Consider the following 11,416-nt stretch of genomic DNA (forward strand, 5'->3'; position numbering starts at 1 on the left):
CAATAAATTGCACAAAATCAAATTTTATATGGAAACAGATGAGAATAGGAAACTGAATCAGTATGAGGAAATAAATTCTATATGACAACGGTTAGCACAAATTTTTTAAACGGACTGATTTCTCGTTTAACGAAAATTCAGGTTTAGAATTATTTGTATGATAAAACTGCCGGAGTGACACCGCCCATGGCCCCCCTTGCTTGCATAGTAGTTATTACATTTATATCTTTTGTGATTAAAAGAGAAGATATACTTAAAGTGATTCATGTAGATTATACAAATTTTATATTAAAACAAAAAACGTGTATTTATATTCCAGTGTGCATCAATAGCGCACATTGAAGGATTAGATGCGGTCAAGTTTCTATTCGTATAATTATAATAATATTATCGAAAATAGGATAACAACATTACTTATATTAAGCGAGATTATTGTATATTATCTGTATATATGATAAATAGATTAATAATATAAGAAAAAAAAATGGCAGATACTTATTGGCCAGTTATAATAGTAAAAAATGATTATCTTAATTATTTCTCAGAACCAAAACATACAAACGTGTTGTATGAGAATACTTTAAAAGAACTAGAAAATATAATATGTAAATGATGCAGGATAATAACAGTTCAAATTATTGTACTGTTATTTCTAATAGAATTATTACTTACCTATTAAAGACATAATTAACGAGGAAAAAAAAGTTTATTCAAATTGTAAGCTTTACTTAGGATTGCCAGGAAGTAGGCATATGCAACATTGTTGCAATTGTATATAGGCAATGTCTACCTATACCTACTTAATAATATCCTAAAATACACAATACATGGTCTTGGTTTACAAGTTGTAGAGCTTTATAAATATTTGATAAAATAAAGCTATCATTTTTATGGATCCTTGCTGATATAAATTAAACAGTCAAATTATTTATTCCTAAGTGAACGCATAATTGTCATTATTAATTGATAATTAATAATTAATAAAAATAAAAAGATAAAAGCATTTCATAGCAACCTGTTTATTTTATTAAATACAAACAGTTTTATACCAAAAAGAAAACTTAAATAAATTTAAAAAAAAAATTTGAAAGTGTTTGAAAAACTTACTTTATTCTATAGTAAGTATAGTGTGTCAGATGATTATGAATCTCTACAACTTTATGATTATAATACCTATTTATCTATTGTTAGGAGGCCTATGATTTGATCCTAAAGTGCGTCACTTTGAAGACTCGAACGAATGAAATGTCGTGTTGTCTTGTCGAGGCCTGAAAAGCTACACTAAGAAAATAAAATATTTTCATGTAATAACGACACAGCTGTACCTACTTATGGCACATTGAATACACATTCGATGGATCAAATAAAAGTTAGAGAGCATTTAAACTAAATGCTGATAAGCATTTACAGACAAACGATATTTTCATTTTATTAATTTCATACAAGCAAGGTTATTAAAAACAAAAAAATGATATGGATCAGTTTCAAGTATCGCATCAATTACACCACATGGACGTGGACCAAATTTTTGGAGATATCGAATATCAATTAAATATTTACCATATATGTTGAGTTTCTTGAAACTTCTTATTATTACAAAATTGAAAATATCGAATAATTAAAGGAATATGACTTACCACCAGGAACACATAATGCATACTTGATGTCACGAGAGTCCATAACTGCGAAAAGACCAGTTTTCGTTCTTTTCTGCATTGTCGCTCTGATAGGCAATACTTCCAGCGGAAGTGGAAAGCGATTGGCGGATCGCTTTCCCCCACCATCGCTGCGTTCCCCCACCATCTTCCAACTTGCGCGCTTAGTTATGGACTCTCGTGACCTCAAGTATAGACAGGAGAAGTAACGGCCCTATACATATTTCCCAAGGCCGGAATTAAGTTCGACACGTTTAGACAATTACTCTAACAAACGGTAGCAAACAATAGTTTATAACTATAAGATTTAAGGAGAAGAATTGAATTTAAATAACTGGAGAATTGGTTAGAATAATTATTTAACGAAGGGAGTACATTGAATTGATTAGAATCTTTTTCTTTTTTCTACCTGTAACGATCATTGGTGTAACTAGGAAGGGGCCCAGGGTGGGCCTTGACCTCTCTTAAAATGCAGATTTGTCCCTATCAGTAAAAATGATTGAAATAAATAAAAACACACATTTGTTAACTAAATACAAGACGTACAATAATACTCTTGATGAGTTATGAGTAGTTAGACATTTAAAACTTTTAGTAAAGTGTAATCTGACCCACCCCAGACAAAAATCCTAGTTATATCAATGATAAACGATGTTTTTTATACCGACAACGCTTTTATAAATCTACTTACCATTACTACCCCCGAATTGTTCATAGATCATACGAAGATCGTCTCCAAAATGGATAAATGATGTTTCATAAATTGAATACACCGACATACATAAATACGTACGCATTTACTAAGGTCGCCATAAGTGACTGGTACAAGCTTGTGTAAATTAATAAGAGAAATGTGCTGATCATTTAAAAAAAGAACAACTGATATCATTGGTTACGTTTGTGTGAAAAAATTTTAATATACAAAGACCAGTTTATCACATTGTCACATTGTTTCTTGATAACAGTTAGAAACATTCAATAAAAAAGTCATAAAATATTGAACGTTTGTACCATTCTTATAGATCATTCTTCCTACACAGCTCGAAAGAAACATATTTTGAAAATAAAAATCTTTATGGAATGAATAAAAAAAAAATCATCATTGTATTGATACGACAGATATATTGAAATAAATAACTACTTGACAATTAAATATGTAGAAAAGAAAGAACTTGGTGTTTATTGTTACATAATATGATTATATAAATGTGTTTTGTATCATTGTTTGAGTTTAAGAAGTAAATTGAATATTTAATTTTTGTTCTGCTGGTTCAAAATGATCACTATATTTAGATTTATTAAATTTTACATAATATTACTGCCTTTTTTTAACATAACTACTAACGCTAACTGACGGCGAGCGGCAAAATTAACAAAGCGGTAAATGGCGCTTTTTTCAAAACGAACAATTTTTACGTTCAAATGGCACTACCAATGACTACGCATGTAGAAGACTGGACATACCTTTGTTTTCGGGGGGTCATGATTTAGGGAGCCCCAGACACCCCCAGATGAGATTAGATCTGCATGCAGAGAGCACAGCCAGTATGATAATCGTGCCTGTTTTGCCAGTCCATTTATCGCACCTCAAATTGATACTTTTGTATCCCGACATTATGGGATCCGGGGTGTCAGGGACCCCAAAGCTAAAATATGTGACCCATAGACTTTCTATAGACTATTACATCGAATGCGGGCACTATACATATAATGTAGGGAAGTTTCACCTATTAAATTAGCGTTCTTTACATACAAGGTGTTCGACAACAGGTGGGCAAAATTTTAAGGGGTGATTCTAGGGATCAAAATAGGACGAAAATTAAGAATAACAAAATAGCGTTAGCGGCTTTGTTTTCCAGTAATTGACGTTTAAAAATTCGAGTAAAAAGCACCTAAAACCTGCAATCCGTCCAGCACCGACGACTGAACGTCAGGTCAGTAGGGAAAGGTACAGTCATAATCAAGAATCGAAGCTGAATTCTGCATAACCGAGAAACAGAATAGCACGATGTAATATTCTACTATTCCGCGTCGGACGAAACAATAATAAAATAGTAGAAATTTATTAAACTGTATAAAACAATGAAATTCAATTATTTTTATATCCAAGAATTTCTAATTTCTTTTATGAAAACATCTTATTCAATGGAAGAAAATATTAAACATAGTTTTTAAAAATCTTTTTCATACATTATATCTTCACTTGAAACCCAACATTTCGTAAATCTGTAGCGATGTCTTGTGGAGATAAAACTTTCAAAGGTGGACGTGTAGGTCCAGGGTTGATACTCGTTAATAAAGGCATCGCCGTCTTTAAAGTCTCTACCCAATTACCTGAAATTTAATGTTATAATTACAATATGATTTCAATATAATAATTTACAATTTTTTTACCATGTCTCGATATAGCCATTACGGCCTTTGTCAATTGTTCTTGTTTCGCTTTTGCTTTCAACATATTTCCGGCTGTTCCCTCGTTTAAAGTTTCGAGTACAAGTTCTGGCAGGATATTTGAGCTTGTTGCTATAATTGAATCCATTCCTAATGCGCAGGCTGCGCTTATTACCTAAAACAGCATAAAATTATAATAGTCAAGGAATGGAATTAAAACCGGTAATGTGTGATTGCTATTGCGTTGAAACAAAATTTCAACAAAAAATACTTTTAATGAAATAATGGACAAATTTAACCTGATTAATTCCGAGGAACACTGCGTATTTCTTGTTGTGAACATGTAGTGCCTGAGCACCTTCTTCTAAATTAGCACTTGTGAATTTTATACCCACGAAGTTTGGAATTTTTCCGTCAACGTATTCAAGGAATTTTGGCATATGCACTGAAAAAATGTTCATTTTTATGAATACACATTACATATCATAGCTTTCACTTTGTAAACTTAAAAACTTCAAAATTACCGGTAACGTTAGTAACCGTTGGAATGTGGTAATAGAGAAGCGGCGTATTTGGAGCTGTGGAGCCAACTAATTTTAAGTATTCAGTCAATTGCTCAAATGTTGATGGTTTGAAATACAATTCCGGTAGACAGAGTATGGAATCCGCTTTAATACTTTCAGCATGCTTTGCCTTAAAAATAAATTTTATAAACAGCAGTAATCAAAGTTACTATCACTTTATTACAAGTAATCTCGATGGCTAATTATGATCGGCGCTACAAATTTAATTTTGAAATTTACTAATAGGTTTAATAATTAGAATAATTGATTCGGTGATTGTAAAAAATGGGACTGTTCATGATTTTTCAAAAATTCATTTTTTGTTGTGTTCTATTTTTTAGTAAATATTTTTTACGTACGAGTTCAAGAACATCGGGAAGAGGTGCACCTCCTACTTGAACCATCAAATGTTGTTTTGTTGTTTTTACAGCGTTTGACCATGCTTCTGCGACCAGCTTCCTTTCACTTGTAGACATAGATGGTCCCTCTCCAGTTGTTCCATTTACTATTAAGAATTATAAATAATATTGCATTTTTTTAAATAAAAGTTTCCTTGTACATATCATTTTTACTTACCAAGAACTCCGGTGACCTTCTTCGAGGCTAAATAGCTGGCATATTGAGGTATAATTGACAAATTTAAACTCCTTGAGCTAAAATAAAGAAACTCCAAGTGACATAATTCAAAAAAGATTATAAAGAATAAATATTAATTTTACCGATTAGGTATTAAGAAAATTACTTACCTGTCATTATTAAACGGCGAAAACACCGGGGTAATGAGACCTCTAAACGTGAACGGTACTTTCTGGAATTAGAAATTAATCAAACTTGGAAATGAAATGAACTCGATTGTTCAATAATTGAAATTAATTAGTATACGTATGCAATTCTACATACCGGCATCGTGGAGTGCGAATTGAACTTGTGACGATGTAATTTGTGTACTGAATAAAATTGTTCGGAGAGGAATATTTTTACTATCACTTCGATAAGATTGTTTCAATTACATATCAAACAGTACACCGTGCATGACTTAATGTTTTAAACTTAAACACTTGCGAAGCTAATAATCTTATGCGAACAGGTTTCTTCATTTGGCGACAGTATGGTGGGATGTGACATATCACGTATCCCACCACTTTTAACACTTTCGCTACCATATGATTCGATGTTGTCAGCCGCTGAAGGTCCAATTACGCGATATCGCGTGCTTGACAGGAGTTTAATGCCGCATTAATTGCATAGATTAGCGACAACTGCAAGAATTAATTACGTCTAACTTAATTAAATACTATCATGTTTTATATGAAAGTAAAAAAGATGTTAAAGAAAAAAATATAAACAAAATACCCTGTATAAATATTTAGAAATCATAGAAATTTATTAAATTGTATACAGGGTGTTAAAAAATACCCTGAAGACCTCTACACCGCTGGATAGATCATAAAAAATCGAAGTGGAAAATTCTGTAGCATTTTTCGATGGGATCAGTAGTTTAGCCGCATTTCGTTGTTTAAAATTGAAAAATTCACCAGTTTCTGTTTATTTTTTTACATAATTATAGTTTCACTTGAAATCCTAAAGTTTGTAAATCTTTAGCTATCGCTGATGTAACTTGGGGAGGTAACGTTTTCAAGGGTGCACGTGTAGGTCCAGGCTTGATATTCGTTAATAAAGGCATTGCTACCTTCATAGTCTCTACCCAGTTACCTAAAATTTAAAATTATAATTCACAAATTCGTCATTTAAACGAAAGAAGAATATTTAACCATTTTTACCATGTTTTGATATAGCCATCACAGCTTTTGTCAATCGTTCTTGCTTTTCTTTCGCTTTCAACATATTTCCGGCTTTACCTTCGTTAAAAGTTTCGAGTAGAAGTTCTGGCAACATATTTATACCTGTTGCTATGACCGAATCCATTCCAAGCGCACAGGCAGCGCTTATTAACTTAAAATAAAATAAAAATATACAGAATATCCCAGGCAACTGAGAAAGGTTGTATCAAAATTCCTATAAAATATACCTGATCATTTCCAAGAAAAATGACGTATTTTTTATTACTAGCATTTAATGCCTGAGCACCTTCTTCTAAGTTAGCACTTGTAAATTTGATTCCCACGAAAGTTGGAACTGCTTCGCCAAGGGATTCAAGGAATTGTCCCATATGCACTGAAAGAAATTCATTTTTGGTTATAGCTCTTATTTCTGTAAATCATAACACGACTTAGCGCAAATTTCAAAATAATTATATCGATTAGCTTACCATTAACATTGGTGAACATTGGAATATGGTAATAGAGGAGTGGTGTATTGGGAGCTGCAGAGCCAACTAATTTCAGATATTCTGTTAATTGCTCTGATGTTGTTGGTTTGAAATACAATTCCGGTAAACAGAGTATGGAATCCGCTTTAATGCTTTCAGCATGCTTCGCCTTAAAAAGAAATTTTATAAATGATAATTATCGGGAAAAAGTCACGAGTTAAATGAATATTGGAGATTCTCATTTTGCATTTATTATGTAAAATTTGATTATTTACTTACGAGTTCAAGAACATCAGGAAGTGGTGCACCTCCTACTTGAATCATCAAATGTTGCTTTGTTGCTTTTACTGCGTTTGCCCATGCTTCAGCAACTAATTTCCTTTCGTTTAGATTCAGTGATGTTCCTTCTCCAGTTGTCCCATTTACTATGAATAATTATAAATCATTTCATAAATAATATTAAATGCAAGAATTCACTTACAAATATCAATTTTGCTTACTAAGAACTCCAGTGATCTTCTTCGAGGCTAAATAACTTGCATATTGTGGTATGATCGACAAATTTAAACTCTTTGTGCTAGAATAAAGAAATTACAAATGAAATTATTCAAAAAGATTATAAAGAATAAATATTCATTTTACTGATTAGTAAAATAAGTTACCTGTCATTATTAAACGGTGTAAACACCGGGACGATGAGTCCTTTAAACGTGTACGGTACTTTCTGTAATGAAATATTAATTGAATTTGTTATTTAAAATATTCCATGTTTTACAATGCTGTTAAAATGAAGCTTAAACTTTCATATTTACTGATTATGTGGTTTTAGATAGAGAAATCTGCTTATCGTAAACATCAATGAAAATAAGATAATTCATGTATATAAGAGTTTATCATTATTTTTTTCTTTATTGTTGTGCCAATGAAAATATATTCTATTTACAATAGATATTAATTTAATTTAATATAATAGATATATTATAGTTTAATATAATAATTCATTGAAGATAAATTATAATATCATATCACATTATATCATATCATATCATGTCATATCATAACATATCATAATAATCCATAATAATACCATCTGATCAATAAATTTTGTTTTCGTATTCTATTTTTCAAGTAGAAAATGATAAAGTATTTGAAATAAAGAATCGATCTATTTTTACTAATTTAAATTTTTATTTAATACGATCATACGTACCGGCATGGTGGAATACGAGGCGAACTCTCGAAGAACTAATTTGTGTGCTGTATAAACTCTCCGGGAGAGGAATATTTTTACCGCGGCTCTGATAAGATTGTCTTCTCCGCGTATCAAACATTACACACTGCATGATTACTGTTTTTTCAACTTTCCACTTTTGACATTAATAATATTCAATAGCACTTTTAATGATAATAAACGTGATTAATCGATATCTTAAGGAAAGGGTAATACAAAAGCTATCACGGTTATTTATAAAAATGTTTTTTATATTTATTTACATGTAGAGTTTTTCCTTCAACAATGCCGATGATATATTAACACAGTACCGTAGTCATAAATTATATGTATGTATAAGTTTTAAGAAGATCATACGCCTTTTTTTATGGGGATTATGTGTACCGTTTTATTCATTTTCTTTTATTTGTATTACGTGTATCTTTGTTCCTTAAAACAAGAATGAAGACTACCCGAGGGAGTTCACATAATAATGCCAAAGAGAATTCTATGTATGTAATTATCCTCTACTCGTACAATCTCCTTTTCTTAATTTATTTAAGTACTTAAGTATAACGAAATTCATGCTACAACACATTGGCTCGTATTAGTAAAAGAATCGTTCGTTTTTATATTATTTATTTCTTCTACTTTCGTACTTTTCGCGCAACATACCGGACGAAATGTCACGGCGAACATGATAATAACTACTTATAATAGTGTTCGGCTCCTTTTGGCCACTTTTCTTTCAAATAAATATATTCGTTTATAGTTTAATCTTTCTAACGTATCTTTTCGCCATTAGCGTTAATATTATCGTTATAATTATTATTTCTTTCTCATTTGCCTTTATCTGAACGTACGTCGAGCTCTGTTTTGGAAAAATTTGCGAATTTTTATAAATAAATATACTTATGATTAGAGGAACCAACGATTACAGCAATACTGGTATCATTATTGAAATAAATATTGACGTAAAAAATTTTTAATTAACTAAGCTCTTGGAAGCGACATAAATATTCTAAGACTATAATTACATAATAATATCAATTTTGAACTGATTAACATTTCAAAAACTCAAATATTCAAGCAAAATGCCTTCGAATAAAATTGACGAATTTATTGATTACATATTAAAATTATGGCACAAGATTAACTTTGATTACAATTTATATTTTTTATCAAAGATCGACGTGTTTTCGTGTGACTGTTGTGTTTTATATATTTGTATTTTCCAATGTATTTATTATCTAATGCAGTGTCAACGCTTATGTAAGTACGCTACAATAAATACTAAGTGGTGACGTAACCAGAAGTTATAGTTCTTTTCTTTTTAACAAAGAAAATTATAAAAATAATACTCGAATACTTCAGAAGTTGAAACAGTTTATTTTTGACGATAAGTTGAAAATATAAAAAGTGATATATATATACAGAGTAAGATAACAATATGAATTTAAATCTTTATCTCTTTTCAATTTTTTATTTTGGCACGTGCTCAAAATGTGTATTTGAAAAATCGTTTTAATACATATGTGTTTAAGATATTACAAAATTTACAAAATAATTATTGTTCTCTAATAACAATTTCAATGAAATAGTCAAAGGAAAGTAAAGGAAGAGATGTTAATATTTTTGTTTTCCTATTTGAAAATATAGAAAAAGAAATTTTTATTACAAAATTTCATTAGTGGATCTATGATGGTGTTGAATATGTTATAAACTTTTCATAATAATAAGAAATTATATCGTGAAATATATGTTATGGACGCATGATAAAGATACATTCTCCTCACATAAATGACAAAAAAAAGTACTGAAAATTATCTATAAGAAGGATCAGTTTCAATGCATTTTTGGAGTCACTTCTTCCAGCTGGTTACGTTACCATTATTCGTCGAAGATTTAACAAATCCATTATCTATTTAATGACTTGTACACGCGATCAGTATCAGCAATGGCCTAATTTACTTACGATGCACCAAAAAGCTGTCGATGAGAATGCGATAGAAACGAATCACGTTAACTTTCACATACATACATTTACACTCGCGTGTATGTATGTATGTATGTATGCACAAGATTAATAAATACATATACGTTAATGTATGTATGTATATCATAAAATTCACACTTATGAAAAAGACATTTCGTATATGTAGTTTAGTTAGATAGATCAGCTGCTATGACCAGGCCAGCCTAGTCAAGCAGCAGAAACGTTTTTTTAAACTGTTTTCTCCTATTAATTTCTTTTCTTTATTATTAATGTGATTTTTTTAATTTTCTTCGACTGGATCGCGCCCCGTACAAAAGTGCAGCACATCATTCATAGTTGTTGAAAATATAATACGGCTTGATTCGACAACAATACCGATTTCAAATTATTCCTTTACTTAATTATCCTTTAATTATTATAATAATTGAAATACGAACGATACCAATAAATTTTATTATACGCGACGTGCAGGTTTCAAATAGAAACAGAAAATTTTCATAATTATTTCAAAAGATTACATTGTTTAGAATTTTAGATTAAAATTGTTGGAGCCCGTAGCTGTTAAAACTTTCAAGTTCCCTTGGTTGGAAAATTTGGTTTGAAAATTAAAATTTATTTTAAATAAAATTAAATAACATATAATCGCAAAGGAAAAGAGCAACAGTAAACAAAATTTTATTTCAATATTTTTTGACATAGTAAATGGTGGAGCCAGAGGATGCATCCCCTCTTGTTAGAGCTCCCCTTAATCCGACGCTGCGTGTGTGAATTCATTTTTCAACCTAATAAATGATATATAAGTACTGATTGTTATCGAATCATTAAGTACATCTAGACGCATGCATGCATCAGTATGCTGTATATACATATCCATGCGAAGATACATTCTCACATACAGACATACGTGTACGCATCGATGCGTATAGTTTATTCATAATCATATCGTTTACATGTTAACGCGTACATATTTTATGATAATAGCTACCGAAAAATCACGGATATGTACAAATAGGGATATGCCCGATCGATACAAGGTATACGATTCTTTCGTACCCAAACAAATTCATATGTTTTATTTTTTCGAATTCGATTCGATCGAATAAGGATAATCGAGTTTCGTTTTATTCTCTTTTACTTTCTTCCAGAGATACTAATGATCTTAAGGACTTTCTCCGAGTCATTTAAAATGAATTAATAATTATAGTAATAATAATAATAATTTAGGATGCTCGAGCATCAAGGCTTAGATTTTTATAATTAATACTGTTCAAGATTGTTGGAATCAAACAATATTTAATTAATTGTCAATATTGTAGCTTACTTCATTCGGGG

General features: G+C 30.6%; 2 protein-coding genes across 2 annotated transcripts; both read right to left on the reverse strand.

The window, feature by feature from the left end:
* Positions 1-2,916: 2,916 nt before the first annotated feature.
* LOC117601551 (N-acetylneuraminate lyase B-like) lies at positions 2,917-5,607 on the reverse strand. The gene is made up of 8 exons (XM_076688690.1): positions 5,510-5,607; positions 5,356-5,417; positions 5,186-5,262; positions 4,969-5,114; positions 4,571-4,739; positions 4,346-4,491; positions 4,050-4,221; positions 2,917-3,989 (listed from the first exon to the last, which is right to left on the reverse strand). Exons 1-8 carry the CDS (start codon positions 5,513-5,515, stop codon positions 3,847-3,849), a joined length of 921 nt encoding a protein of 306 aa, XP_076544805.1. The 5' UTR covers positions 5,516-5,607; the 3' UTR covers positions 2,917-3,846.
* Positions 5,608-5,970: 363 nt separating this feature from the next.
* Positions 5,971-8,242, reverse strand: LOC117601550 (N-acetylneuraminate lyase-like). Its single transcript, XM_034318419.2, has 8 exons — positions 8,089-8,242; positions 7,541-7,602; positions 7,379-7,455; positions 7,158-7,303; positions 6,879-7,047; positions 6,639-6,784; positions 6,391-6,562; positions 5,971-6,322 (listed from the first exon to the last, which is right to left on the reverse strand). The coding sequence occupies exons 1-8, from the start codon at positions 8,092-8,094 to the stop codon at positions 6,171-6,173; spliced, it is 930 nt and encodes a 309-aa protein (XP_034174310.1). The 5' UTR covers positions 8,095-8,242; the 3' UTR covers positions 5,971-6,170.
* Positions 8,243-11,416: the final 3,174 nt, after the last annotated feature.

The sequence above is a fragment of the Osmia lignaria genome, chromosome 6 (genome assembly GCF_051020975.1).
Source record: "Osmia lignaria lignaria isolate PbOS001 chromosome 6, iyOsmLign1, whole genome shotgun sequence".
NCBI classification, from domain to species: domain Eukaryota; kingdom Metazoa; phylum Arthropoda; class Insecta; order Hymenoptera; family Megachilidae; genus Osmia; species Osmia lignaria.

Excerpts from the sequence above, each read along its gene's own strand:
- LOC117601551 (XM_076688690.1), bottom strand. Across the intron at positions 4,740-4,968 it reads TTCCCGATGTTCTTGAACTC|GCAAAGCATGCTGAAAGTAT; the intron begins GTACGTAAAAAA and ends TTTATTTTTAAG. Across the intron at positions 4,492-4,570 it reads AACGGTTACTAACGTTACCG|TGCATATGCCAAAATTCCTT; the intron begins GTAATTTTGAAG and ends ACATTTTTTCAG.
- LOC117601550 (XM_034318419.2), bottom strand. Across the intron at positions 6,785-6,878 it reads AATGTTCACCAATGTTAATG|TGCATATGGGACAATTCCTT; the intron begins GTAAGCTAATCG and ends AATTTCTTTCAG. Across the intron at positions 6,563-6,638 it reads TTTTTCTTGGAAATGATCAG|TTAATAAGCGCTGCCTGTGC; the intron begins GTATATTTTATA and ends TTTTATTTTAAG.